Source organism: Gorilla gorilla, chromosome 2 (assembly GCF_029281585.2).
Source record: "Gorilla gorilla gorilla isolate KB3781 chromosome 2, NHGRI_mGorGor1-v2.1_pri, whole genome shotgun sequence".
Classification (NCBI taxonomy): Eukaryota; Metazoa; Chordata; class Mammalia; order Primates; family Hominidae; genus Gorilla; species Gorilla gorilla.
In genome coordinates this window covers 85,796,972-85,824,204 of record NC_086017.1, presented here as the reverse complement: position 1 = coordinate 85,824,204, position 27,233 = coordinate 85,796,972, and the positions used below count along the sequence as shown (strand labels likewise).

At 43.9% G+C, this 27,233-nt stretch overlaps 1 protein-coding gene across 1 annotated transcript in view; it reads left to right on the top strand.

Annotated features, from left to right (window-relative positions):
• Positions 1–1,587: 1,587 nt before the first annotated feature.
• Positions 1,588–27,233, top strand: part of ZNF717 (zinc finger protein 717) — a 62,167-nt gene continuing 36,521 nt past the window's right edge. Inside the window, 2 exon segments of the mRNA XM_019024812.4 lie at positions 1,588–1,780; positions 3,793–3,850. Of these exon segments, the coding sequence (XP_018880357.4) occupies positions 1,647–1,780; positions 3,793–3,850 (192 nt within the window). The 5' untranslated portion in view covers positions 1,588–1,646.

Sequence of the window (27,233 nt, the reverse complement as noted above, 5' to 3'; positions counted from 1 at the left end):
GTTCTTGGCGTCGCTCAGGAAGGAATCCAAAAGCAAGCCTGTGGTGGAAGAAAGCGGCTCTATGGAGGCACTGGCGGTGTTACAGCCCTGCGTCCACTCCTGCAGGGCAGGAAGCCCTCCGTGGGTTGTGCTCCCAGAGTAGCAGCCTGGGGGTGGCTTGCAGTCATTTTTATAATTCACTTTTAATGGCATGCTAATTAAGGGGCGGGTTATTCAGAAATAGCTAGAAATGGGCAGTAACTTCCAGCTGTTTCCATGGCAAGGGGTGGGGACTTCCCGTGCTGCCGTGGCATTGGCAAACTGTCACGGCACTGGTGGGAGCGTCTTCTGGTGATCTGAGGCGTGAGGTGCTTTCGCTGCCTCTCCCAGTCTCCTGCGTGCCTCTTACCTGAAAGCCGTTCACACCCCCATCTGCCCACGTACAAACTTCACTGCCCTTTCACCCCACCCCCGTTTCACACGCACTCCCACATCAACCCTGAGCATTCAAGCCTGCGTTTCCCTGTTAGGAACCTCGGTGGTAGCCGGAGCTCTGAGAAACCCCTAAGAAGAAATCCTTGCCTAGTTTGTGGCAGAAATCAGGGAAGGAAAGGCGAAGTTCAGGTCTTTCTCACAATAAATAAATAAAGATAGCTAGATTTGATTGATTGGTGGATGGATGAAACGTGGGAGTTTATGGGCAAATATTTATCAGACACTGGAAGTGTAAGTTGTCACAAAGATTATGGAGTGCACCTGTCTTATGACCCTGTTATTTTATCCCAGTATATGCACTAGAGCATTTTTTGTAACTGTGTAAATTGAAGGCTTATAAATTAGTTTAGTGAGAGAAAAGGTAACAGATTGGAAGGGAATTACCATATTCATTAGTTGTGTTTTTAAAATTTTAAAGCAAAATAGAGACATGATTTTTTTCATGCTTTCGAATGCATTTATAAAAAATAGACTTGAGGGCTGGGCGCAGTGGCTCACGCCTGTAATCCCAGCATTTTGGGAGGCCGAGGAGGGCGGATCACGAGGTCAGGAGTTCGAGACCAGCCTGACCAACATGGTGAAACCCCGTCTCTACTAAAAATACAAAAATTAGGCGAGTGTGGTGGCGCGCGCCTGTAATCCCAGCTACTCAGGAGGCTGAGGCAGGAGAATCGCTTGAACCTGGGAAGCGGAGGTTGCAGTGAGACGAGATCGCACCATTGCTCTCCAGCCTGGGCGACAGAGTGAGACTCCGTCTCAAAAAAAAAAAAAAAAAAAAGTTACTCATTAATAGCATAGACCAATTGGCCTCTATTGAAATTTCTCCATTATTTTCACAATGTCCCAGGCTGTGAAACCAGGATTTAATAAAGAACCAGAATGCCACATCTGTGTCACCTGGGTAGGGACCAGTCCTGATCCATTAAGTCCGGGTCTCTGGGTAACTGGACTCACTGCTGGGCAAAACAGAATGTCCGGCGTGGGTTCCTAAAGGGGGACCGCAGAGCCTCATGGGAAATGTAGTGTCACTTTCCAATGATGTTACCATCAAGGACCTTGGGAACCAGCTTTTCTCTCTGCGCATGCGCCACCCCGCCCACCCCGCCATTTTCCTCCGGAAGTGCGGCACCCAGAGGCGGTCTTGTAGCTGGGCCAGCCTGGGGCTTGGTTGTATGTCCCTGCGGGTCGGTGCGAGGGCGAAGAGGAACCCGTGGGCCCGGGGGATCCCGGGGGGCCGGACCAGTGTTCCCCAGTTGTGGGAGCAGACGCGTGGGCGCATCGCGGGCGGGCAGGGCCTGAAGTGCAGGTGCGGGCCGCGGACCCTGGCGGGGGCTCGGAGGACAGGCGTGGGGTCCCGGCAGTGAAGCCGGTTCTAGAGGCGCAGGAGCGGGTAGGCGAGGCGGGTGGCCCTGGGCCCGGAGTCTGCAGGCTGCGCTCCTGTCCTGCCGCTGAGGGACCCGGTTACCAACCCACATGACGCTCAGTTTGCCCATCTGTCCCAGTGCTAACGCACAGTTCTCGGGAGACGTTCCCCATTCCCAGAGGAGTAGTGCGAAACGCGTGCGCCTCGAGTCTTAAACTGGACGTTTGTATTAGTTGTGTTTCCCGGTGTCTCTTTAGCAAGTGAAGTTTCTGGTTCCCTCCTTCACTGTGTGACCTGCCTAGTCCTCCTGGGTTGCGTTTACAGAAGTTTATACGAGACCTAGTTTCCAGGGAAGAACTCACTGATGCCGCGAGGGAGATGGGGCACTGGATGATGGTCTTCAGCCTTAAGGGTACTTCAGTCTTAACCGTGTGTTATAAAGTTTGAAAGGGAGGGTTCCCTATGAATAAGAAGCGCACTTGAAAGAACAGCCCTCTGGTCTAACCTCTCACTGGTGCTTCAGAGGAGGATAAAAGGTCACAGGTGAAGATCCCAGTTTTCCTCGCTCGGGAAATATTAATTCTACTCCCTAGAATGCACAAGATTTGCAAAGACTAGGTGATAGTGGAAGGTTTGGAAGAACTTTCAGAAGGTTGAGGTGAATTCGGCTGAGAAGAACAGGCAAGGACCTAGGAAATATTCCTTATTTGAAGGGGCCTGAAAGTGTGGTTTGGGGTACAGGAGTGACCTGTCATACCTGAGAAGATTAAAATACTCTCCAAACACAGTCCCATTCCTTCAACCTTTCCTCGTTTCCAGCGTTTGAGATATATTAAACTTAGTCCATCACCAAATTTAGCTTTAGCGTTAGATTGTGAAGTTCTATTGATTGTATTTGATTTGTAATTTAAGACTTTCTCCCCCTACGTAATTTTGTTAAAAACATATTGAATTCTGTTCACTTAGGTGTAACAGTTAATACTTGCTGTTTAAGGAACTAATTAAACCTTACTGGCTTACAAAAAACAACCACCATTTTATTTGTTTGAAGTTCTGTGGATCTGCATTTTGGTGTGGTGGGTTCAGCTGGGTAGTTGATACATTTATGTTGCCTGGATCACAAAAGAGGCCTTGGTCACCTGGTGCCTTGACTGAGCCTGGTTGGTTTAAGATAGTTTCCTTCACAATCTGGCGGCTTGTGGTGACTCTTGGCTAGGCCCTGTGTCTCCACCAGGGTAGCTCCAGACCTCCTCACAATATGACTGTGTCCAAAAAGGCAAGAACCAATGGATATTTGCATCACATTTTCCATTGTCCATTCACTGGACAAGTCAGATGGAAAAGCCCAATTTATTGTCAGAGCATAATATGAGGGCTTGGATACAGGGAAAGGTGTTATTGGGAAACATGAGTAGAATGGTGTACTGCAGGAAATACATATTATGTACATTTAAAAACAAGTAATTGTAGGCCAAAATTGCTGGGTTGCAAGATGCACTTTCCATGATGTTCAGGTATAGAAAAGCAAGATGTACTGTCATGGGAACACTCATATGAAGTTATTTGTGGAATCCACATATTAATAGGAAAATAATACAGCCCAGTATATTTCTATAACATTTATTTTAGTGAACTTACAATGTTTCTTTGTATTAAATTATTAGATTATATCTTTAGGTAATATTGTTGCTAAATTAGTAGGTAATACATATTTTTATTCAAAATAAATTGTGCATCTAATGTCTACCAATTAATGTACTTGTAGATGTATCTTATCTTGAGTCTTTGCTGCCCCTAATGAGGCTTGAAGGACTCTTCTCCCATGGGGAAGTTTTTCTTTTTCAGGAGGGAGGAGGGCTTTTCCAGGTAATGTGTCTAGAGTGTTGGTCAGAAGAATCTGGGACAACACCACACCAGTCCTCTCCTTAATTCACGTCATTTGCCTTCTCTCCCAGGTATGTTTCCAGTGTCCTCTGGGTGTTCCAAGAGCTACAAGAAACGAATAAATCTCTGGTGAGTTGTTTATTTGTTCTTCACTTTGTTTTACACTGTATTTTCTGAGTTTATGGGTGTCTGTGAATTAAAAAGGAAAAGTGGAAATAAGTAAAACTCAGGTTGAAGGAAATATACATAAATAAGATAAAGCTGACCTGTAGATATAGACAGGGTATAAGAGCTTAGAGTTGTCTAAGTTGAGTGCAAATTTTCCTCTGATCTTTCTGATGCAGTGACAAAAAAGGCAGTCATGGTTGTTACGTGACTGGAATGGAACCCGAGAAGAGAGCATGCTGTGTTCTTGTGGGACAGGAAAGCTTGCGTGCACCAAGTCTGAACCACCACCTTCAGTGGTGACATAGGTTATGTGCTGGAACATATTTCACACCAGCCTGGCAGTAAACACTTGTAGTGTTGTGCAGTGGAAACAGTCATCTTCCACTAAAGCACGGCGTGTTGTGCAGTGGAAATGGTCATCTGCTGCTAAAGCACAGCTTCCATCGTAAGGTATGCTCCTTGCTCAAAGAGTGTGGTCCCAAACAGCTTTTGGGAGGTCCTCCTTGATTCATGGATGAAACCTGGAGCATCTTGAGAACTGAGTTAACCACAGGTCCTTAAATAACTCTCCACACCTTTATCTTAGTTTATCTCTATATGCAGGGTGTGCAGCAGCCTGTTCAAAGTGATATTTTCTGGGAAATACTTCCAGTGTTTATTTGCACTTTAGCCCACTCTGTGTAGTCCTAACTTATTTCTTCTAAACTCACCATTAACCTAAATAATAGTCAAATTTAGGGGGACTGCGTTTGCCTTACTCGAGTCTTCTACCATAGTTGAAACTGTCGTATCCGAGCGAGTTAGAGAGAAACCTCACACTTGGAGACGAATTCAGGAGTCCTTTATTAGCTGGCGACTGAGAGACGGCTAACGCATGAAATTATCTCGGCCCCGGAGAAGGGGCTAGATTTTCTTTTATACTTTGGTTTAGAGAGGAGAGGGGGGATTCTAGCTGCAGCAGCTTTACAGAAGAAAAAACAGACAAAAAAGTTAAAAAGACAGATGGTTACAGGAAAACAAACTGTTCCCGGTGCAGGGGCTTTAAATTCACCACAAAGTGATAGGTGAGGGGGCTCTGGGCGTTAGCTGCCGGACAAATGTGCGGGCTTTATGATACTATCTCTGAGTAAATTGCTGGGAACTGCGGACATCGCTTGCCTCAGCACTTTATCAGTTAATTGCAGTCTTTGATATGTTGAAAGTCAGCTTGCACAAGTTAAAGTCCTTGAGGAAAGGGAGTGGGTAAGGAGCCCTTGATGTCTTGTAAATGAAGGAGCCAAATGGAGTTTGTCCGGTTTTCTCAGCTAAGGGAGAGTCTATTCATATTAAAAACAAGGTTAGGTATCTAAGGAAGAGTCTATTCATGTTAACACAACGTTGGGTACTACAAAATGTCTGTTCACGATCTGGAAATTCTTCTGTGTTAGTTCTGTTAAAGGAAAAACTTTAAAGGAGTTTAGTTGAGCAATAAACGATTCACGAATCGGAGAGTCCCCAGAATCACAGCAGATTCACAGAGACTCCAGCGCAGTCATGTGGTGGAAGAAGATTTATAGACAAAAGGGAAGTGGCATACCAAAATCAGAAGTGAGGTACAGAAACAACTCAGCATTTGCCTTGTTTGAACACAGTTTGAACACTTGGCAGTGCCTGAGTGGTTGAAGTTTGGCCACTGGGATTGGCCAAGATGCAGCTGTTGTTCCAGGTGCATACTCTCAAGTTAGGTTTTCATTCTTGTCTACCTATTAAGATAGGTTGCAGTTCATCCACAAGGACTCATATATAGAATTATGGAGTCCTTCTCAGGCCATACTTAGTTCACTTTAACAATTCCTTCGCTTTGGTTATTTTCTCAATTTTGAGAGATTGGCCAAAACTTCAGTCACTGGTGTCACTATTACCATTGCAAATGTACTTACTGGCTTTAGAAACCCACTGGGAAATAGAGCAGTGAGTTTTGAAAAGGTGGACCAAGGACTTGAGTAGAAGGTACCTTCTTATGCCGGAACGTCGTGTTTACAGGAGAAAAACAAATCTGGTTTGTTCTAGGATGTATGTGTTTTCTTAAAGTCTTAGTTTGATTGTGTTACATTTAGCATGAGTAACTCCATTTTGGTTTGGTTTGGTCTGTTGGGACCTATTGCATGAGCTTAGTTTAAAACAATAGCCTCCCATAATTTTGCTTAAAAAATTCCTCCTTTTGGCTGGGCATGGTGGCTCACACCTGTAATCCCAGCACTTTGGGAGGCCGAGGTGGGTGGATCACAAGGTCAGGAGATTGAGACCCTCCTGGCTAATACGGTGAAACCCTGTCTCTACTAAAAATACAAAAATTAGCTGAGCGTGGTGGTGGGCACCTGTAGTCCCAGCTACTTGGGAGGCTGAGGCAGAATGGCCTGAACCTGGGAGGCGGAACATGCAATGAGCCAAGATCTTGCCACTGCACTCCACTCTGGGGGACAGAGCAAGACTCTATCTCAGAAAAAAAAAAATTCCTCCTCTTTAGTCAAGTTCTCACTTAGTTGAGAGTGTGACCAAAATGTAGGGCCTTAGCACCACTCTTAGTTACCATTGTTTTGGGTTTCCGGTTTAGCACATCACTCCCATTGTTTTGGGTTCCAGTTTTAGCACGTGACTCCCATTTTTTGGGTTTCCGGGTTTAACAGGTCACTCCCATTGTTTTGGGTTCCGGTTTTAGCACGTCACTCCCATTGTTTTGGGTTCCGGTTTTAGCATGTCACTCCCATTGTTTTGGGTTCCGGTGTTAGCACGTCACCTCCATTGTTTTGGGTTCTGGTTTTAGCACATCACTCCCATTGTTTTGGGTTTCTGGTTTAGCACGACACTCCCATTGTTTTGGGTTCCGGTTTTAGCACGTCACTCCCATTGCTTTGGGTTCTGGTTTACCAGGTCTCTCTCATTGTTTTGGGTTCTGGTTTTAGCACGTCACTCCCATTGTTTTGGGTTCCTGTTTAGCACATCACTCCCATTGTTTTGGGTTCCGGTTTTAGCACGTCACTCCCGTTGTTTTGGGTTTCTGGTTTAGCAGGACACTCCCATTGTTTTGGGTTCCGGTTTTAGCACGTCACTCCCGTTGTTTTGGGTTTCTGGTTTAGCAGGATACTCCCATTGTTTTGGGTTTCTAGTTTAGCACATCACTCCCATTGTTTTGGGTTCCGGTTTAGCACATCTTTCCCATTGTTTTGGGTTCTGGTTTTAGCATGTCTCTCCCATTGTTTTGGGTTTCTGGTTTAGCAGGACACTCCCTTTGTTTTGGGTTCCGGTTTTAGCACATCATTCCCATTGTTTTGGGTTCTGGTTTAGCACGTCACTCCCATTGTTTTGGGTTCCGGTTTTAGCACATCACTCCCATTGTTTTGGGTTTCTAGTTTAGCAGGTCACTCCCATTGTTTTGGGTTCCAGTTTTTGCACATCAGTCACATTGTTTTGGGTTCCAGTTTTAGCACGTCACTCCCATTGTTTTGGGTATCTGGTTTAGCAGGACACTCACATTGTTTTGGGTTCCAGTTTTAGCACATCACTCCCATTGTTTTTGGTTTCCGGTTTTAGCAAGTCACTCCCATTTTTTTGGTTTCCGGTTTTAGCACGTCACTCCCATTGTTTTGGTTTCCAGTTTTAGCATGTCACTTGCATTGTTTTGGGTTCCGTTTTAACAGGTCACTCCCATTGTTTTGGGTTCCAGTTTTAGCACGTCGCTCCCATTGTTTTGGGTTTCTGGTTTAGCATGACACTCCCGTTGTTTTGGGTTCCGGTTTTAGCACGTCACTGCCATTGTTTTGGGTTTCTGGTTTAGCACGTCACTCCCATTATTTTGGGTTCTGGTTTTCACAAGTCACTCCCATTGTTTTGGGTTCCGGTTTTAGCACGTCACTCCCATTGTTTTGGGTTTCTGGTTTAGCAGGTTACTCCCATTGTTTTGGGTTCCGGTTTTAGCACAGCACTCCCATTGTTTTGGGTTCCGGTTTTAGCACATCACTCCCATTGTTTTGGGTTCCGGTTATAGCACATCACTCCCATTGTTTTGGGTTCCGGTTTCAGCACATCACTCTCATTGTTTTGGGTTTCTGGTTTAGCAGGTCACTCCCATTGTTTTGGGTTCCGGTTTTAGCACGTCACTCCCATTGTTTTGGGTTTCTAGTTTAGCAGGTTACTCCCATTGTTTTGGGTTCAGGTTTTAGTCCATCACTCCCATTGTTTTGGGTTCCGGTTTTAGGACATCACTCCCGTTGTTTTGGGTTCCAGTTTTAGCACATCACTCCCATTGTTTTGGGTTTCTGGTTTAGCAGGTCATTCCCATTGTTTTGGGTTCCGGTTTTAGCACATCACTCCCATTGTTTTTCGTTTCTGGTTTTAGCATGTCACTCCCATTTGTTTTTGGTTTCTGGTTTTAGCACGTCACTGCCGTCACTGCCATTGTTTTGGGTTCCGGTTTTAGCATGTCACTCCCATTGTTTTGGGTTTTTGGTTTAGCACGTCACTCCCATTGTTTTGGGTTCCGGTTTTAGCACGTCACTCCCATTGTTTTGGGTTTCTGGTTTAGCATGTCACTCCCATTGTTTTGTGTTTCCGGTTTAGCATGTCACTCATAGGTTACAGTGTCCTTATAGTTGCACTTATTTTTTTAAATCTCTTGTCATATCAGTTGAAGAGATACCATTTGAGGTTTTAGAGATGGCTGCATGCAAACTCTTAAAACATTTGAGGAAGTACAGTGCACCAGGGAGACTCTTATGACTGCTGGGATATCACCAAGAATTTGTCATATGCTCCTTACTCAGGGTCCCTGTAAATCAAACCACCTAATATCAAATAGATTAAAGAATGAGTTAGATAAAGAGTTTACTTGCTTAACTAAGTGGGTTTTTTGTTAATTCCCTACAACCAAATCTTTATAATACCCCATGTTTTCTCCATATGCCATAAGTGTTAGCAGCTGCACAGATACTTAAGAGTCTCATGATAGTAGAGAAGTCTTGATCTGTGATCTTGGGAAAAGCTGTTCACATTAAGGATGCCATCTTCTTCTGGGGGAGAAACTGTCCTTGTTAGCTTTACCTTAAGGGTTCCAATGGGTATACGGTTCTGAGTGTGGAGCGACCCTTCTGAATTGTGAGACTATGAACCCAAAGTTTATGGTTTTAAAGTTTTGCTGTCATGTGGATGGCAAGGGCAGTCCTTCTCTGATGTTCTCAGAATATCCAGTCATCAGATTCTAGATTGTGAAGGGGTTGACTGTCCTCAGTGAACCATAAAAGGCTTTCTTTAGCTGGTGAAAATACACTTCAGCATAATAATCTACTGTTTTAACATCAACCCTCTTGCATGGAAGAGCTTTTATACAATCAGAAAACATGCACTGAAAATGAAAACTGAATGAAATCCCTTTATAAAATGTTTAAATGGCCCATCGGGTAACCAGATGTACCTGAAGTTTGATTATTTTCCTAGGAATATAGGTTTGACAAACCAAACATTGGTTATAACCTATTTTAGCAATTTAGAAATCACCACACCAATATATTTAATTTGAATCATTTTCTCTTTTCGATGATGAGTTATGGAATGCAGAACTTTTAATAACAGAAGCTTTAAGGACTTAAGAAGGACAAGGCGGCCATCCTGGTTCTTCATAAGTCCGTGCTTAATTAACATTAGACTTACATCCTCTTGAATACCAGCTGTTTCTCCAAATTAGGTGCATGGCGCTGGTAACTGATGAGTTATAGGTAATTTGACTTAGACCATGGAGTTTATTTAAATTATATATCTAAACAATTTCAGTATTGGTGATTTAGCATGCAAATCTGGCAAAATATTTCCTTGGTATTCAATTTTTGTTTTACTTGGGTTAGCAGTTTTATAAACCAGTTGGTTTTTTTAGTAAACTTTTGGGAATTTTTTTTTTTTTTTTTTTTTTGAGACAGAGTCTCACTCTGTTACCTAGGCTGTAGTACAGTGGCACGATCTTGGCTCACTGCAACCTCCGACTCCTGGGTTCAAGCGATTCTCCTCCTCAGCCTCCCGAGTAGCTGGGATTACAGGTGCACACCACCACACCTGGCTAATTTTTGTATTTTTAGTAGAGGTGGGGTTTCACCATTGGCCAGGCTGGTCTCAAACTCCTGACCTGAAGTGATCCACTGGCCTCATCCTCCCAAAGTGCTGGCATTGCAGATGTGAGCCACTGCACCCAGTGTAACTTTTGGGAATTCTTAACCAGTCCAATTCTTGGGGAATCGAGGAGCTTATGGGGAATATTTACCCATGATATTAAAGTTATTAGAAACCTGTGTTCACGAGTGTTTTTCAGGGTCCTTTTCATTCTTTCATGAATCTTCTAAGAGACACCATATTCTAGAATTTTGCATGCTTGTGAAGTTTTTAGAAACTGCATCACCATTAAGCAATTAACTGTGGAAATGACTTTAAATAGTTATAGTTAAAGACAAATGACAAGGAAATTTGGTTATTTCTGTGGTCTACAATAACTTAATAACCATAATTAGGGTGGATGTGGTGGCTCATGCCCGTAATCCCAGCTGTTTGGGAGGCCAAGGTAGGTGGATCACCTGAGGTCAGGAGTTTGAGACCAGCCTGGCCAACATGGTAAAACCCTGTCCTTACTAAAAATAAAAAAAAATTAGCCTGGTGTGGTGGCAGGTGTCTGTAATCCCAGCTACTTGTGAGGCTGAGGCAGGAGAATTGCTTGAACCCAGGAGGTGGAGGCTTCAGTGAACCTCAATCATACCATTGCACTCCAGCCTGGGTGACAAGATCAAAACTCTGTCTCAAAACAAAACAAAACAGGTAATTATGATAGATAGCATATAGACATATTAGAATTTTAGAAATCCTGGCCAGGTGCAGTGGCTCATGCGTGTAATCCCAGCACTTTGGGAGGCCGAGGTGGATGGATCACGAGGTCAGGAGATCAAGATCATCCTGGCTAACACGGCAAAACCCCGTCTCTACTAAAAATACAAAAATTAGCCAGGCGTGGTGGTGGGCACCTGTAGTCCCAGCTACTTGGGAGGCTGAGGCAGGAAAATGGTGTGGACCTGGGAGGCGGAGCTTGCAGTGAGCCGAGATCGCGCCACTGTACTCCAGCCTGGGTGACAGGGCAAGACTCTGTCTCAGAAAAAAAAAAAAAAAACACAAGAATTTTAGAAATTCTTTTTTTTTTAATTTCTTTTTTTTTTATTATACTTTAAGTTTTAGGGTACATGTGCACATTGTGCAGGTTAGTTACATATGTATACATGTGCCATGCTGGTGCGCTGCACCCACTAACTCATCATCTAGCATTAGGTATATCTCCCAATGCTATCCCTCCCCCCTCCCCCCTCCCCACAACAGTCCCCAGAGTGTGATATTCCCCTTCCTGTGTCCATGTGATCTCATTGTTCAATTCCCACCTATGAGTGGGAATATGCGGTGTTTGGTTTTTTGTTCTTGCGATAGTTTACTGAGAATGATGATTTCCAATTTCATCCATGTCCCTACAAAGGATATGAACTCATCATATTTTATGGCTGCATAGTATTCCATGGTGTATATGTGCCACATTTTCTTAATCCAGTCTATCATTGTTGGACATTTGGGTTGGTTCCAAGTCTTTGCTATTGTGAATAATGCCACGATAAACATACGTGTGCATGTGTCTTTATAGCAGCATGATTTATAGTCCTTTGGGTATATACCCAGTAATGGGATGGCTGGGTCAAATGGTATTTCCAGTTCTAGATCCCTGAGGAATTGCCACACTGACTTCCACAATGGTTGAATTAGTTTACAGTCCCACCAACAGTGTAAAAGTGTTCCTATTTCTCCACATCCTCCCCAGCACCTGTTTTTTCCTGACTTTTTAATGATTGCCATTCTAACTGGTGTGAGGTGGTATCTCATTGTGGTTTTGATTTGCATTTCTCTGACGGCCAGTGATGATGAGCATTTTTTCATGTGTTTTTTGGCTGCATAAATGTCTTCTTTTGAGAAGTGTCTATTCATGTCCTTTGCCCACTTTTTGATGGGGTTGTTTGTTTTTTTCTTGTAAATTTGTTTGAGTTCATTGTGGATTCTGGATATTAGCCCTTTCTCAGATGAGTAGGTTGCGAAAATTTTCTCCCATTTTGTAGGTTGCCTGTTCACTCTGTTGGTAGTTTCTTTTGCTGTGCAGAAGCTCTTTAGTTTAATTAGATCCCATTTGTCAATTTTGGCTTTTGTTGCCATTGCTTTTGGTGTTTTAGACATGAAGTCCTTGCCCATGCCTATGTCCTGAATAGTAATGCCTAGGTTTTCTTCTAGAGTTTTTATGGTTTTAGGTCTAACGTTTAAGTCTTTAGTCTATCTTGAATTGATTTTTGTATAAGGTGTAAGGAAGGGATCCAGTTTCAGCTTTCTACATATGACTAGCCAGTTTTCCCAGTACCATTTATTAAATAGGGAATCCTTTCCCCATTGCTTGTTTTTCTCAGGTTTGTCAAAGATCAGATAGTTGTAGATATCTGGCATTATTTCTGAGGGCTCTGTTCTGTTCCATTGATCTATATCTCTGTTTTGGTACCAGTACCATGCTGTTTTGGTTACTGTAGCCTTGTAGTATAGTTGGAAGTCAGGTAGTGTGATGCCTCCAGCTTTGTTCTTTTGGCTTAGGATTGACTTGGTGATGCGGGCTCTTTTTTGGTTCCATATGAACTTTAAAGTAGTTTTTTCCAATTCTGTGAAGAAAGGCATTGGTAGCTTGATGGGGATGGCATCGAATCTGTAAATTACCTTGGGCAGTATGGCCATTTTCATGATATTGATTCTTCCTACCCATGAGCATGGAATGTTCTTCCATTTGTTTGTATCCTCTTTTATTTCATTGAGCAGTGGTTTGTAGTTCTCCTTGAAGAGGTCCTTCACATCCCTTGTAAGTTGGATTCCTAGGTATTTTATTCTCTTTGAAGCAATTGTGAATGGGAGTTCATTCATGATTTGGCTCTCTGTCTGTTATTGGTGTATAAGAATGCTTGTGATTTTTGTACATTGATTTTGTATCCTGAGACTTTGCTGAAGTTGCTTATCAGCTTAAGGAGATTTTGGGCTGAGACAATGGGGTTTTCTAGATATGCAATCATGTCGTCTGCAAACAGGGACAATTTAACTTCCTCTTTTCCTAATTGAATACCCTTTATTCCCTTCTCCTGCCTAATTGCCGTGGCCAGAACTTCCAACACTATGTTGAATAGGAGTGGTGAGAGAGGGCATCCCTGTCTTGTGCCAGTTTTCAAAGGGAATCCTTCCAGCTTTTGCCCATTCAGTATGATATTGGCTGTGGGTTTGTCATGGATAGTTCTTTTTATTTTGAAATACGTCCCATCAATACCTAATTTATTGAGAGTTTTTAGCATGAAGGGTTGTTGAATTTTGTCAAAGGCTTTTTCTGCATCTATTGAGATAATCATGTGGTTTTTGTCTTTGGCTCCGTTTATATGCTGGATTACATTTATTGATTTGTATATATTGAACCAGGCTTGCATCCCAGGGATGAAGCCCACTTGATGATGGTGGATAAGCTTTTTGATGTGCTGCTGGATTCAGTTTGCCAGTATTTTATTGAGGATTTTTACATCAATGTTCATCAAGGATATTGGTCTAAAATTCTCTTTTTTTGTTGTGTCTCTGCCTGGCTTGGGTATCAGAATGATGCTGGCCTCATAAAATGAGTTAGGGACGATTCCCTCTTTTTGTATTGATTGGAATAGTTTCAGAAGGAATGGTACCAGGTCCTCCTTGTACCTCTGGTAGAATTCGGCTCTGAATCCATCTGGTCCTGAACTCTTTTTGGTTGGTAAGCTATTGATTATTGCCACAATTTCAGATCCTGTTATTGGTCTATTCAGAGATTCAACTTCTTCTTGGTTTAGTCTTGGGAGAGTGTATGTGTCCAGGAATTTATCCATTTCTTCTAGGTTTTCTAGTTTATTTGCGTAGTGGTGATTGTAGTATTCTCTGATGGTAGTTTGTATTTCTGTGGGATCGGTGGTGATATCCCCTTTATCATTTTTTATTGCATCTATTTGATTCTTCTTTTTTTCTTTATTAGTCTTGCTAGCAGTCTATCAATTTTGTTGATCCTTTCAAAAAACCAGCTCCTGGATTCATTAATTTTTTGAAGGGTTTTTTGTGTCTCTATTTCCTTCAGTTCTGCTCTGATTTTAGTTATTTCTTGCCTTCTGCTAGCTTTTGAATGTGTTTGCTCTTGCTTTTCTAGTTCTTTTAATTGTGATGTTAGGGTGTCAATTTTGGATCTTTCCTGCTTTCTCTTGTGGGCATTTAGTTCTATAAATTTCCCTCTACACACTGCTTTGAATGTGTCCCAGAGATTCTGGTATGTTGTGTCTTTGTTCTCGTTGGTTTCAAAGAACATCTTTATTTCTGCCTTCATTTCATTATGTGCCCAGTAGTCATTCAGGAGCAGGTTGTTCAGTTTCCATGTAGTTGAGCGGTTTTGAGTGACTTTCTTAATCCTGAGTTCTAGTTTGATTGCACTGTGGTCTGAGAGATAGTTTGTTATAATTTCTGTTCTTTTACATTTGCTGAGGAGAGCTTTACTTCCAACTATGTGGTCATTTTTGGAATAGGTGTGGTGTGGTGCTGAAAAAAGTGTATATTCTGTTGATTTGGGGTGGAGAGTTCTGTAGTTATCTATTAGGTTCGCTTGGTGCAGAGCTGAGTTCAATTCCTGGGTATCCTTGTTGACTTTCTGTCTCGTTGATCTATCTAATGTTGACAGTGGGGTGTTAAAGTCTCCCATTATTAATGTGTAGGAGTCTAAGTCTGTTTGTAGGTCACTCAGGACTTGCTTTATGAATCTCGGTGCTCCTGTATTGGGTGCATATATATTTAGGATAGTTAGCTCTTCTTGTTGAATTGATCCCTTTACCATTATGTAATAGCCTTCTTTGTCTCTTTTGATCTTTGTTGGTTTAAAGTCTGTTTTATCTGAGACTAGGATTGCAACCCCTGCCTTTTTTTGTTTTCCATTTGCTTGGTAGATCTTCCTCCATCCTTTTATTTTGAGCCTATGTGTGTCTCTGCACGTGAGATGGGTTTCCTGAATACAGCACACTGATGGGTCTTGACTCTTTATCCAATTTGCCAGTCTGTGTCTTTTAATTGGAGCATTTAGTCCATTTACATTTAAAGTTAATATTGTTATGTGTGAATTTGATGCTGTCATTATGATGTTAGCTGGTTATTTTGCTCGTTAGTTGATGCAGTTTCTTCCTAGTCTCGATGGTCTTTACATTTTGGCATGATTTTGCAGCGGCTGGTACCGGTTGTTCCTTTCCATGTTTAGTGCTTCCTTCAGGAACTCTTGTAAGGCAGGCCTGGTGGTGACAAAATCTCTTAGCATTTGCTTGTCTGTAAAGTATTTTATTTCTCCTTCACTTATGAAGCTTAGTTTGGCTGGATATGAAATTCTGGGTTGAAAATTCTTTTCTTTAAGAATGTTGAATATTGGCCCCCACTCTCTTCTGGCTTGTAGGGTTTCTGCTGAGAGATCCGCTGTTAGTCTGTTGGGCTTCCCTTTGAGGGTAACCCGACCTTTCTCTCTGGCTGCCCTTAACATTTTTTCCTTCATTTCAACTTTGGTGAATCTGACAATTATGTGTCTTGGAGTTGCTCTTCTCGAGGAGTATCTTTGTGGCGTTCTCTGTATTTCCTGAATCTGAACATTGGCCTGCCTTGCTAGAGTGGGGAAGTTCTCCTGGATAATATCCTGCAGAGTGTTTTCCAATTTGGTTCCATTCTCCGCATCACTTTCAGGGACACCAATCAGACGTAGATTTGGTCTTTTCACATAGTCCCATATTTCTTGGAGGCTTTGCTCATTTCTTTTTATTCTTTTTTCTCTAAACTTCCCATCTCACTTCATTTCATTCATTTTATCTTCCATCGCTGATACCGTTTCTTCCAGTTGATCGCATTGGCTCCTGAGGCTTCTGCATTCTTCACGTAGTTCTTGAGCCTTGGTTTTCAGCTTCATCAGCTCCTTTAAGCACTTGTCTTTATTGGTTATTCTAGTTATACATTCTTTTAAATTTTTTTCAAAGTTTTCAACTTCTTTGCCTTTGGTTTGAATGTCCTCCCGTAGCTCAGAGTAATTTGATTGTCTGAAGCCTTCTCTCAGCTCGTCAAAGTCATTCTCCATCCAGCTTTGTTCCATTGCTGGTGAGGAACTGCGTTCCTTTGGAGGAGGAGAGGCGCTCTGCTTTTTAGAGTTTCCAGTTTTTCTGTTCTGTTTTTTCCCCATCTTTGTGGTTTTATCTACTTTTCGTCATTGATGATGGTGATGTACAGATGGGTTTTCGTGTGGATATCCTTTCTGTTTGTTAGTTTTCCTTCTAACAGAGAGGACCCTCAGCTGCAGGTCTGTTGGAGTACTCTGCCGTTTGAGGTGTCAGTGTGCCCCTGCTGGGGGGTGCCTCCCAGTTAGGCTGCTCAGGGGTCAGGGGTCAGGGACCCACTTGAGGCAGTCTGTCCGTTCTCAGATCTCCAGCTGCGTGCTGGGAGAACCACTGCTCTCTTCAAAGCTGTCAGACAGGGACATTTAAGTCTGCAGAGGTTACTGCTGTCTTTTTGTTTGTCTGTGCCCTGCCCCCAGAGGTGGAGCCTACAGAGGCAGGCAGGCCTCCTTGAGCTGTGGTGGGCTCCACCCAGTTCGAGCTTCCTGGCTGCTTTGTTTACCTAATCAAGCCTGGGCAATGGCGGGCGCCCCTCCCCCAGCCTCGCTGCCGCCTTGCAGTTTGATCTCAGACTGCTGTGCTAGCAATCAGCGAGACTCTGTGGGTGTAGGACCCTCCGAGCCAGGTGCAGGATATAATCTCGTGGTGCGCCATTTTTTAAGCCCATTGGAAAAGCGCAGTATTCGGGTGGGAGTGACCCGATTTTCCAGGTGCCGTCTGTCACCCCTTTCTTTGACTCAGAAAGGGAACTCCCTGACCCCTTGCGCTTCCCAAGTGAGGCAATGCCTCGCCCTGCTTTGGCTCACGCACGGTGTGCGCACCCACTGACCTGTGCCCACTGTCTGGCACTCCCTAGTGAGATGAACCCGGTACCTCAGATGGAAATGCAGAAATCACCCGTCTTCTGCGTCGCTCACGCTGGGAGCTGTAGACCAGATCTGTTCCTTTTCGGCCATCTTTGATTCCGAATTTTAGAAATTCTATACAATTTTAGAATGGATTGATGATATACACTAAATATAACCTGAAGAAGGTTCAACATTATTTTTTATTTTGACAGTGCTTCCCATGTGACTTAACATGTTAAATAGTCCTGTTTACCTCTCTTTTGGGTGCCTCAGGGGCCTCTGTAGCATCCCAAAGTTAGAGGTCAGAGAAGACAATTTTGAAGTTGAAATTTGATTTTGGGAAGCCTATTAAATATATTAAAGGTTTAAACACTTGATGTTATGAAATAGAATTCCAGGTCACCGTAAGTCATTCATTTACCTAAAATCATGACTTAAAAAATTTTTAAAGGGCGAAAGTCTTTACTCATTGATAGAGGGAAGACTTACCTTCCCAAACAATCTGCCTCTTGTTTTTCCTTTTTTTTTTTTTCGGTAGTTTATTTACAAGGCAAACAAATTTTTCATTGTTTTTTAATATTACCTGAAAATCTTCTTTAAAGAGAGAAAGCCAAATGTCACCGAATTTTTCATAAAACCTCATAGACAAATCTATTATTCTTTTTTTTTTTGAGATGGATTTTCCCTCTTGTTGCCCAGGCTGGAGTGCAATGGTGTGATCTCGGTTCACTGCAACCCCCTGCCTCCTGGGTTCAAGAGATTCTCCCGCCCTAGCCTCCTGAGTAGCTGGGATTAGAGGCATGCGCCACCATGCCCAGCTAATTTTGTGTTTTTAGTAGAGACGGGGTTTTTCCTTGTTGGTCAGGCTGGCCCTGAACTCCTGACCTCAGATGATCCACCTGCCTCAGCCTCCCCAAGTGTTGGGATTACAGGCGTGAGCCACTGCGCCTGGCCATTTTTTTTTTTTTTAAAGATAACGTCTTGCTCTGTCGCCCTCCTCACCACATTATAGCTCTGGGGGCCAAGCTGCATCACAATGGAAAATCATGGAACCATAGGAAGAATCCACTCAGCTTTGCAAGATGCTGTCCAAGGAAGGGGTTGCTTGGAGTAACCAAATTAACATTTTTCATTCTGTCCAGAGCAAAATACATGTGACAAAACAGACTTGAGCCACTTTGCTTAGCACCCAGTATCAAACTGGTAAGACTCAAACTTGCTCCCAGATGGGCCGTGCCATCTCTAAATCTTTTTAGAAGCTTCTGCATATTAATAGGCATTCCTAGATGAGACTAATTTGGGAGCCCTCATTTTTAAATGCACTTCAGGGCATTATTCATTTGGAATGTTCCACTGTAAGTTATCTTTAGTAAGATTTTGCCATTTCTGTGAGACTTTGCTGCTTCCTAGGCCTAATGTATTCGCCAGAAGGAACTCAGTTTTCCAGAAATTAAGGATCCAGTTTTTACCTAAAATATTGGCTTTACTCCTAGGTTCCCTTGACTAACTTAGCCAATGATTTTTTTTTCCTACCTAAGCGTGCGAGAAAAATGAAACAAAGAGGTGGAACACAAAAATCCCTGTGAATTTTCAAAAGCCAAATTTACAACCGTTCCAATATTATCATTTACTCCACTTTCCTTCTGACCCAGTCAGATGTAGGAGGCCTCTAACTGGAACTGTATTCAAGCCAGTTAACTACTGGATCAAATCTGATCCTGGACCCAGTCCCGTTTCTGTCATAACTTCTAAAGCCTGTTTGAAACAGAAATTTGCTCAAAGAAACTCTGCTCAAAACACAAATCCATGGAGCTCTGAAATCCGAGAGAGAATTTACCATGATCCCCAGCTGCTCTGAGAGGCTAAAGGGCACAAGTGTTACTGAATCCTGGGGTGTCACTTTTCTGCCTGAAACCTCTGGCTGGTGTCTCCTTTACCTGTGTTTTTCTCAGGCCCACTGGGTTCGTTCTGTCCACTCGGCTCATGCTAGTTGTCTGGATCCCACGCCTGCCAAGGGCAAGCTGGGTACAGAGCAGTGAGGGGTGTGTGAGCAAGCGAGCATGGGATCTGGCCACTGCACACAGCCAAGCATGCCAGCTGCGGTGGGGTGGGCAGCTCCAGGCACTGGCACAGGTGCCAGCTTCCTGTGAGGCTGCAGCTGGACCAGGCCAACTGCAGACAGCTTCCACTGTGGGTATCAGGGAATGCATTGGCGCCCGGAAGCTTGGAGATGCAGGAACTGCAGAGCCCCAAAGAAGGTGTCATAGCCCTGGCTTGGGGAGCTCCTAGGTCTGGGCTCCCTGAAGGGCCACAGCTCTTCTCTCCTTCTTTCTTCTCTTCTTCTTGCCTGCAAGTTGGCAAGCAAGGGGCACATTTCAGCCCTGTTTATGTTACACCTCTTTCAGCCCTGCTGGTTGGCAGGTCCCGAGTTCTTGTCCTGCATCCAGGAAGAATGAGGTATGTGGGCAAGTAGAAGGTGACAAGGTGAAGAGGTGCTTTATTGAGCAACAGTACAGGTCAGAGGAGACCTGCAGTGGGTAGCTCCTTTCTGCAGGCAGGTCATCCCGATGTCTGTTCAGCTCTCAGCAGCCGAGAGGAGACCCATGGTGGGTAGCTGTGCCCACAGTGCCCAGGCTGTTCGAGCTGAGGAGTGCCTGCAGGCCAGTGCTGAGCCACCCTTAGCCCCACCTCAACCTCCCTCCTGTGCTCGTCAGTGCCCAAAGTCTGGAGGGGGCCGAGGTGACAGGAGGCTGGCATGTCAGCACTGCCCTGAGCTTGCACACGCCGGGCCGGGTTGCGACTGTGCCTGGGTTTGGCCTCAACTTGAATCCAAATTTGGAGTGGGCTCTGGGAGCAGAGAGACACCAGGTGGCAGGACCAGGTATGACTGAGCCTGCAGGGGCAGGGGGGCTTGCTGGGCCTCTGAGAGTGCAGAGATGCCCGGGTCTGCAGTCATGGCTGGATGGCTGCAGCTGTGCCTGGGAGGGTGGGGCTCCTGCCTGCCAATTTAGAATGGGCGGGGCTCCCACCCGGGGTGGGGCTCCCACCCGTTCCTGGCTCCCACCAGCTTCGAGGAGCGCACAGCCCCAGCCACTCCTCCCCACTGCAGCCAGTGTCTCCGTAGCGACTGCTCCACATGGGCCCCTGCTGACATCACAAAGGGGTCCTTGCAGGTGCCTTGCTTGTACCTCAGCACTCTTGGGGGTCATTAGAAGCCCTAGCAACCCTGCTCACCACACTATCGCTCCGGAGGCCCTAGCAGTTCTGCTCCGGCAGATCCCACTTCTGACACCATCTATTAAAAGAAAATCTTCAGCTGAATTGAATTTAAAGGAGCTTAATTGAGCAATGAATGATTCAGGAGTCAGGCAGCCCCCAGAATCACAGCAGATTCGGTGAGACTCCAGCACAGCCACATGGTGGAAGATTTATAGACAATAAAGGGAATGTGATGTACAGAAATCTGAAGTGAGGAGTGAGGTCCAGAAGCAACTGGGTCCATTACAGTTCTCAGCAGTGAGGTCCAGAAACAACTGGACTGGTTACAGTGCTTAGCATTGGCCTTATTTGAACACAGCTGAACACTCAGCAGTGTGTGAGTGGCAGAAGTTTGGCTGTTGGGATTGGCCAGGACTCAGCTGTTGTTACAGGCACATACTCCTAAGTTAGGTTTTCAGTCTTTCTACCTATTAAGTTAGGTTGCAGTTTGTCCACAGGGACTCAAATCTAGAATTACAGAGTCCTTCCCAGGCCATATTTAGTTCACCGTAACAGTTCCTATTATGACCTCACTGACAGTTCTTTTTCTCTGAATTCTCCTTTCTTCTCAACAGCTTATCCAAATGTTCTGTTGGTCCCTGTTCATCCCGCCCTGCAGTTCTCCTTGACTGATTCAGCCCTTTGTGGTTTGCAGTCCTGTTTCTCTACAGCTTAGACCTCTTTAGTCTTTCCATCATAGGTTTAACTCTCTGTTGAATGCTTCTTTGTTGCTATCCAAAAGTTACCTTAAGCTCAAAAAATTCAAAGTGAAAGCCACATCCTTCTCTCTTCCCTTATGTGTATGGTATTACTACCATGCAGCCAGTGACCCAAAATGGGATTTCTTCTGGGCTTTTCTTGCTTAGATTCAGGCTCATCTCGTGTCAAGCCCTGTTACTTTTGTTTGGTTGTTCTTTTATTTTCAATTTTTTTTCTTTGGAGACAGAGTTTCACTCTTGTTGCCCATGCTGGAGCGCAGTGGTGCGATCTCGGCTCACTGCAGCCTCCACCTCCCAGGTTCAAGCAATTCTCCTGCCTCAGTCTCCTGAGTAGCTTGTATTACAGGCGTGTGCCACCACGCCCAGCTGATTTTGTATTTTTAGTAGGGATGGGGTTTTTCCGTTTTGATCAGGGTGGTCTCGAACTCCCGACCTCAGGTGATCTGCCCGCCTTGGCCTCCCAAAGTGCTGGGATTACAGGCATGAGCCACCGTGCCCGGCCTGCTTCTTGTTTTCATTTCATCCTGATTTCTGAATACAGGAGAAGAGCTGAGTTGGTGTTCACTAACAAGCACAGAAGCTTTGTTACATTTACAGTGTCATTCTTGGCAAAACCTGAAGGGGGTGTTTGTGGGGTGGTGAGGTTCAGTCCCGTGTGACCTGTGTATCTGTCCAGCACTGTGATGACATCCTTAGGAATCCATGGGGAGAGAGAAAGCATTCAGGAGTTAGTGGGACACGTTTGACAAGGGCCAATAAAGAAATATGCAAAGACAAAAAACAAGAAGCACATTGGCATATTTTCTACCTTTTGTTTATATAAATTTATGTCAATGATTCTAGCTTATGTTAATATGCAATGTATACAGTATGCTAACATATACAATATATGTTTATAGTTTAAACATTTCTGTCATGTTTTCAGATTCTTTAAAGGTTATATTACGCTTCCTATTTCAGATAGCCTCTTAAAATGAGTAAGGAAAAACGGATGTGTGCATCAGTTCTAACTGTTTATGGACTAAAACTAGTTGATTTCTTGGTTAAGAACAAAAAGTGACAACCTAATTAACTGAAAATTTTAAGTAGGCAATTGTAGTTTTAGCTTTAATGTAAAATATTAACTATGCTCCATTCTTGCATTTTTAAGCTAATACTCAATATAAATCTCCACATGCCATGTTTCAGATCAAGGTTCTACTTGTGATCTCTCATGAGTTTTGAACGTTTTAATTATCTGTGATGTAACAACGTACCAGTAACCTTGCTGGCTTAAACCAGGAATTTATCCTTTTACATGTCACAATTTTCTGGGTCATGACACTGTATAGGGTGGTGTGGGTTGGCTGCTTCATGATGTCTCTGGTCTCATCTGGAAGGACTCTAGTGGCTGGGGACGTGGAGCAGGCACCCAGAAGGACTCTAGTGGCTGGGGACGTGGAGTAGGCACCCAGCCTTCTCTTTGTGGCCAGCACAGACTTCCTCCCAGTCTGGCATCGTCAGGTAGTCAGGTTTGTCTGGCTTCTCCCAGGGTGTGTGTCCAAGAGGCCCAGGCAGAAGCTGTAAGGCCTCTCATGATCGCCCCTCAGAAGTCCCAGAGCATTTCTCCTGTCACACTGTCCAGTCATACTCATCACTGAGACCAGCCGTGATTCAAGGGGGGAAGGTGATTAGATTCCCCCTTTTGATGAGAAGCATAGTAGGAACCTGCAGCAGTCTAATAAACCACAGCTTGTCCTCTGGCCACAAACTATTAACATTTCTCCCACATGCAAATTATGCTTTGCCCCTCTCAAGAGCCCCAGAATGGTTTTCCTTATGGCACTGGCTGGAGCCCAACTGAATCCTGAATCAGGTTGTGATTGTGGTGGCCTGTCATCTGCACCCACACACTCAGCCACAGTGAGGACTGAATCAGGTTGTGGTGGCCTGTCATCTGTCCCCCCACACACTCAGCGACAGTGAGAACTGAATGAGGTTGTGGCGGCCTGTCATCTGTCCCCCCACACACTCAGCCACAGTGAGGACTGAATCAGGTTGTGGTGGCCTGTCATCTGCCTCCCGACACACTTCAGCTGCAGTGAGGACTGAATGAGGTTGTGGTGGCCTGTCATCTGCCCCCCAACACACTCAGCCGCAGTGAGGACTGAATGAGGTTGTGGTGGCCTGTCATCTGTGCCCACACACTCAGCCGAAGTGAGGGGACTGGTGTGACAGCCGTCAGCATTTCTGTTTAGATGGGGTTGGTGGGAGGCAGGAGGTAGGTGCTGCCCTGCAGGCCCCGTCTAACGGTTGGTCATTCCCATGGGGCACCTGTTGCAGGTCTCTGATTAGTGCCCAGTCCTGGTCCCTGAGAACGACGCTCGGTCCTGGTTCCTGAGAATGGCGTTTGTGCCTTTTTACTCCTCCCTCTGGGCTTTTGTCATTCTCCATGTTCTTTTTCCTTTGGTGCCTGGGTTGCCATTGACCAACTTTCTCTGCCTTTTTCTTATGGTCAATAGACTGGCTTCTTTTTCATTTTTTTTCCTTTTCTTTTCTTTCCTTTTTTTTTTTTACTTTGGCCTTTTGAGACAATAAGTTATTTCTTTATATTTTCTCTAAATTCTGTCTGAAAACTGAACCTCATTCTTTAGATCATGTCCCTCTCCTGTCATATTTATTCAGTGACAGTTAGGAGAGGCTGGTAGCACTTTCCATGTTCTTCTCAGATGTCTCCTTAGGCAGATCCCTGAGATGGTGCAGTGCCCTTTCAGTTTCCATGTTTTGGCTGTAGTTTTCCCACAGTCCCTCAGCACGTAACTCCCAGGCCTTTTCTCCAGTTTCCAATGACATTTTCTCACTGTCCTTCAGGCCCTCACCAAGAGTCTTGATGACCTTCCAGCTTGCATGAATGGTCTCCTTGAGGCCCAGTTACAGCTCAGCCTCACAGTCATGGCACATGTTGTAGCTTCTGATTACCACAGCGGCTCATTTCCAGCTGCTGTATTCTGTTCCAGTTATCTATTCTGAAGAAACCATCCCCAAAACTTGGCAGATTAAAACAATTCATTATTACTTGTTTTTTGGCTTAGAGAGTCTTGTTGGCCAGCTCATCTCACACATAGTTGCAGCAGGGCAGCAGCTGAGCTGGATTGTGTGAAAGCACAGTGGTGTGGTGTGCGGGGTGGCTCACTAGTTGTTGGGAGTGGGTGTTGCTGGAGGCTCAGTGGGGGCTGTCAATGAGTGTAGCTAGTTGTGGACTGGCCGTATGGTTTCCATCATGGGGGTCTCAGGGAAGTGGGATTTCCTGCCTGGTGACTGGCTTTCTCCTGGATAAGTGTTCCGTTCTCTCAGCCTGGCTTCTGAAGTCCCCAAATACCACCTTTGTCACCTTCTGTTGGCCAAATAAGTCAGTAGTCTGGGCAAGATTCATGGGGAATTGGTTCTCACAGAGAGAGGAGCAGGAAAGAAATTGTCACCTTTAGTCTACCAGAAATGTGATTTTTATAACAAGTTTGTTCCAAATACATTCCAGTTCCTCATGTGAATACTTTTTTTGACTCACAGGGTGTTTCAAAGTTTATTACTTGGTTTTCAGACATTTGAGGCTTTTCTGGATATCTATTTGTTGTTGGTTTCTAATTTAATTTCAAGTGTTGAGACAACATACTTTGCATACTATTTCAGGCTTGAACCTTTTGTCAATAGATGGACATACAGTCTGTCTTGGTAGTGCTCAACTGTGTGCTTCATAAATACCATTTGGGTCAGGATTTTGTCATTTAGATCTGTATTTTTCCTATTTTTTTATTTGGTTGTTCCATCAGTTACTGAGAGAGCAGTATTAATTCACCAGCTATAATTGTGGATTGTCAATTTCCTGCTTTTGTTCTGTTGTTTTTGATTCACGTACTTTGAGGTTCTGTGTGTGTGTACTTTGTGTGCACTCTGAGGCACAATTTACAATTTTAATATCATCCTTTCTGATTCTTTTATTTTTATGAAAGTACCCTGTTTATTTCTGGTGATATATTTTGTTCTGAAGCCTCTTTCATCTAGTGTTAACATCTCCATTGAAGCTTTTTATGATTAGTGTCTGGATACCATCTTTTTATGATTAGTGTCTGCATAGCATATTTTTTCTCATAGTTTGTTTGTGTCTTTGTGTTTAAATTGTGTCTCTGTGGATGCCATATTGTTGGGTCTTGCTTTCCTCTCAGGTCTGGCAGTCTCTGTCTTAAGTAAGGTATTTGTCCAGTTACATTGTAACTAATCATTACTAAGGTTGGATTTAGGTCTGCCATTTTTCTACTTATTTTCTGTTTGTTTGTTTATTTTTTTTTAAGACAAGATCTTGCTCTGTCACCCAGACTGTAGTGCAATGGTGCAATCTTGGCTCACTGCAAACTCTGGCTCACTGCAAACTCTGCCTCCCAGGCCCAACCAATCCTCACTTCAGCCCCCTGAGTAGCTGGGACTACAGGTGCATGGCACCATACCTGGCTAATTTTTATATTTTTTGTAGAGATAGGGTTTTGCCATTTTGCACAGGCTGGTCTTGAACTCCTGAGCTCAAGCAATCTACCCACCTTGGCCTCCCAAAGTGTTGGGATTACAGGCATGAGCCACCATGCCTGGCCTTCGTCTGTCTTTTGATCTTCTATATATTCTTTCCTAACTTCTTTTGGGTTAATTAAATATTTGTAAATATTCCAGTTCGGTTAATCTTTTGGCTTTCTCAAATAATTTTTTATAGGCTGGGCATGGTGGCTCATGCTTGTTATCTCAGCTCTGTGGGAAGCCAAGGGAGGTGGATTGCTTGAGCCCAGGTGGCTCATGCTTGTTATCTCAGCTCTGTGGGAAGCCAAGGGAGGTGGATTGCTTGAGCCCAGGAGGTGGAGACCAGCCTGCAACATGGCAAAACCCTGTCTACAAAAAAGCCAAACCAAAAATTAGCCTGACATCGTGGTGTGCACCTGTAGTCCCAACTATTCGGGATGCTGAGGTGGGAGGGTTGCTTGAGCCTGGGAGGTCGAGGCTGCAGTGAGCTGTGATCATGCCATTGCACTCCTGCCGGGGCAACAGAGTAAGACCCTGTATCAAAAAAGATCATTTTTTATAAGTAATTTATTATTTCGAATTTTGGTGACAAACACATACCTTAAAATTTACCATCATAACCAGTTGTAAGTATACAGTTTTGTAGAGTTAAGAATATTTACAGTGTTGTGTAGCAGATTTCTAGATTTTTTTTATCTTGGAAAGCTCTATACCCATTCAACAACTATTAATTCCCCCCTCTTTCCACCTCCTGGCAAGTACTATTCTACTTTGTGTTTCTAAAAATTTGGCTTATATACCTGGGGTTATATAATATTTGTTGTTTTGTTAAGTAGGTTTCATGTTATGTGTCAGATGTGTCAGGATTTTCTTCCTTTCTATGGCTGAATAACATTTCTTTGTGTGTACGTATATATACAAACACACACACACACACACACACATACATATATATATATATATATATCCTTTTGTTTATCCATCCATTCCTGGATGGACATTTTGGTTTCTTCCACCTTGTGGCTGTGTAATGCTGCTGTGAACATAGGTGTGCACATATCTGTTTGAGGTCCTGCTACTAGTTATTCTGTCTCTCTGTAGAAGTTGGATGGCTGGATCATATGGTCATTTTATTTTATTTTTTTTGAGGAGCCAGTTCATATTTCCACCAACAGTGTACAAGGGTTTCAGTTTCACCTGCACTTGTTACTTTCTGTTGGGTTTGAAGTGATGTCCCATTGTGGTTTCTATTTGCATTTCTCTAATGATTAGTAATGTTACACATCTTCTCATATATCTCATGTATCTGTTGGCTATTTGTATATCATCTTTGCATCTTTGGATAAATGTTCTTTGTCCACTTTTTAATCACTTTATTTTGTTGTTGGGTTGTAGTGGGGTTTTTTGGTCATGATCATTCATTTATCTCACAGTTCGTTCTCGTTACGTTGGGCCAGGGTCATGATCATTCATTATATCACAGTTCATCCTCATTACGTTGGGCAAACAGTCATGCTGCATGGTATAGATTATGTTATTCTGTTACTTTCAGGTAGAATTGGGGTCCAGGTTCTAATTGTCTCTAAGTTTAGATTCCGAATGAGAATCAGCAGAGGTAGAGCACTGCTGCTGAGGCCTGGGGACTGCTGGGAAAAAGGCAGGAAACAGATACGGACCTGACCATGGAGGGTTTGTGTTTCACGGCTCCCATCTGGGTACCCAAGGG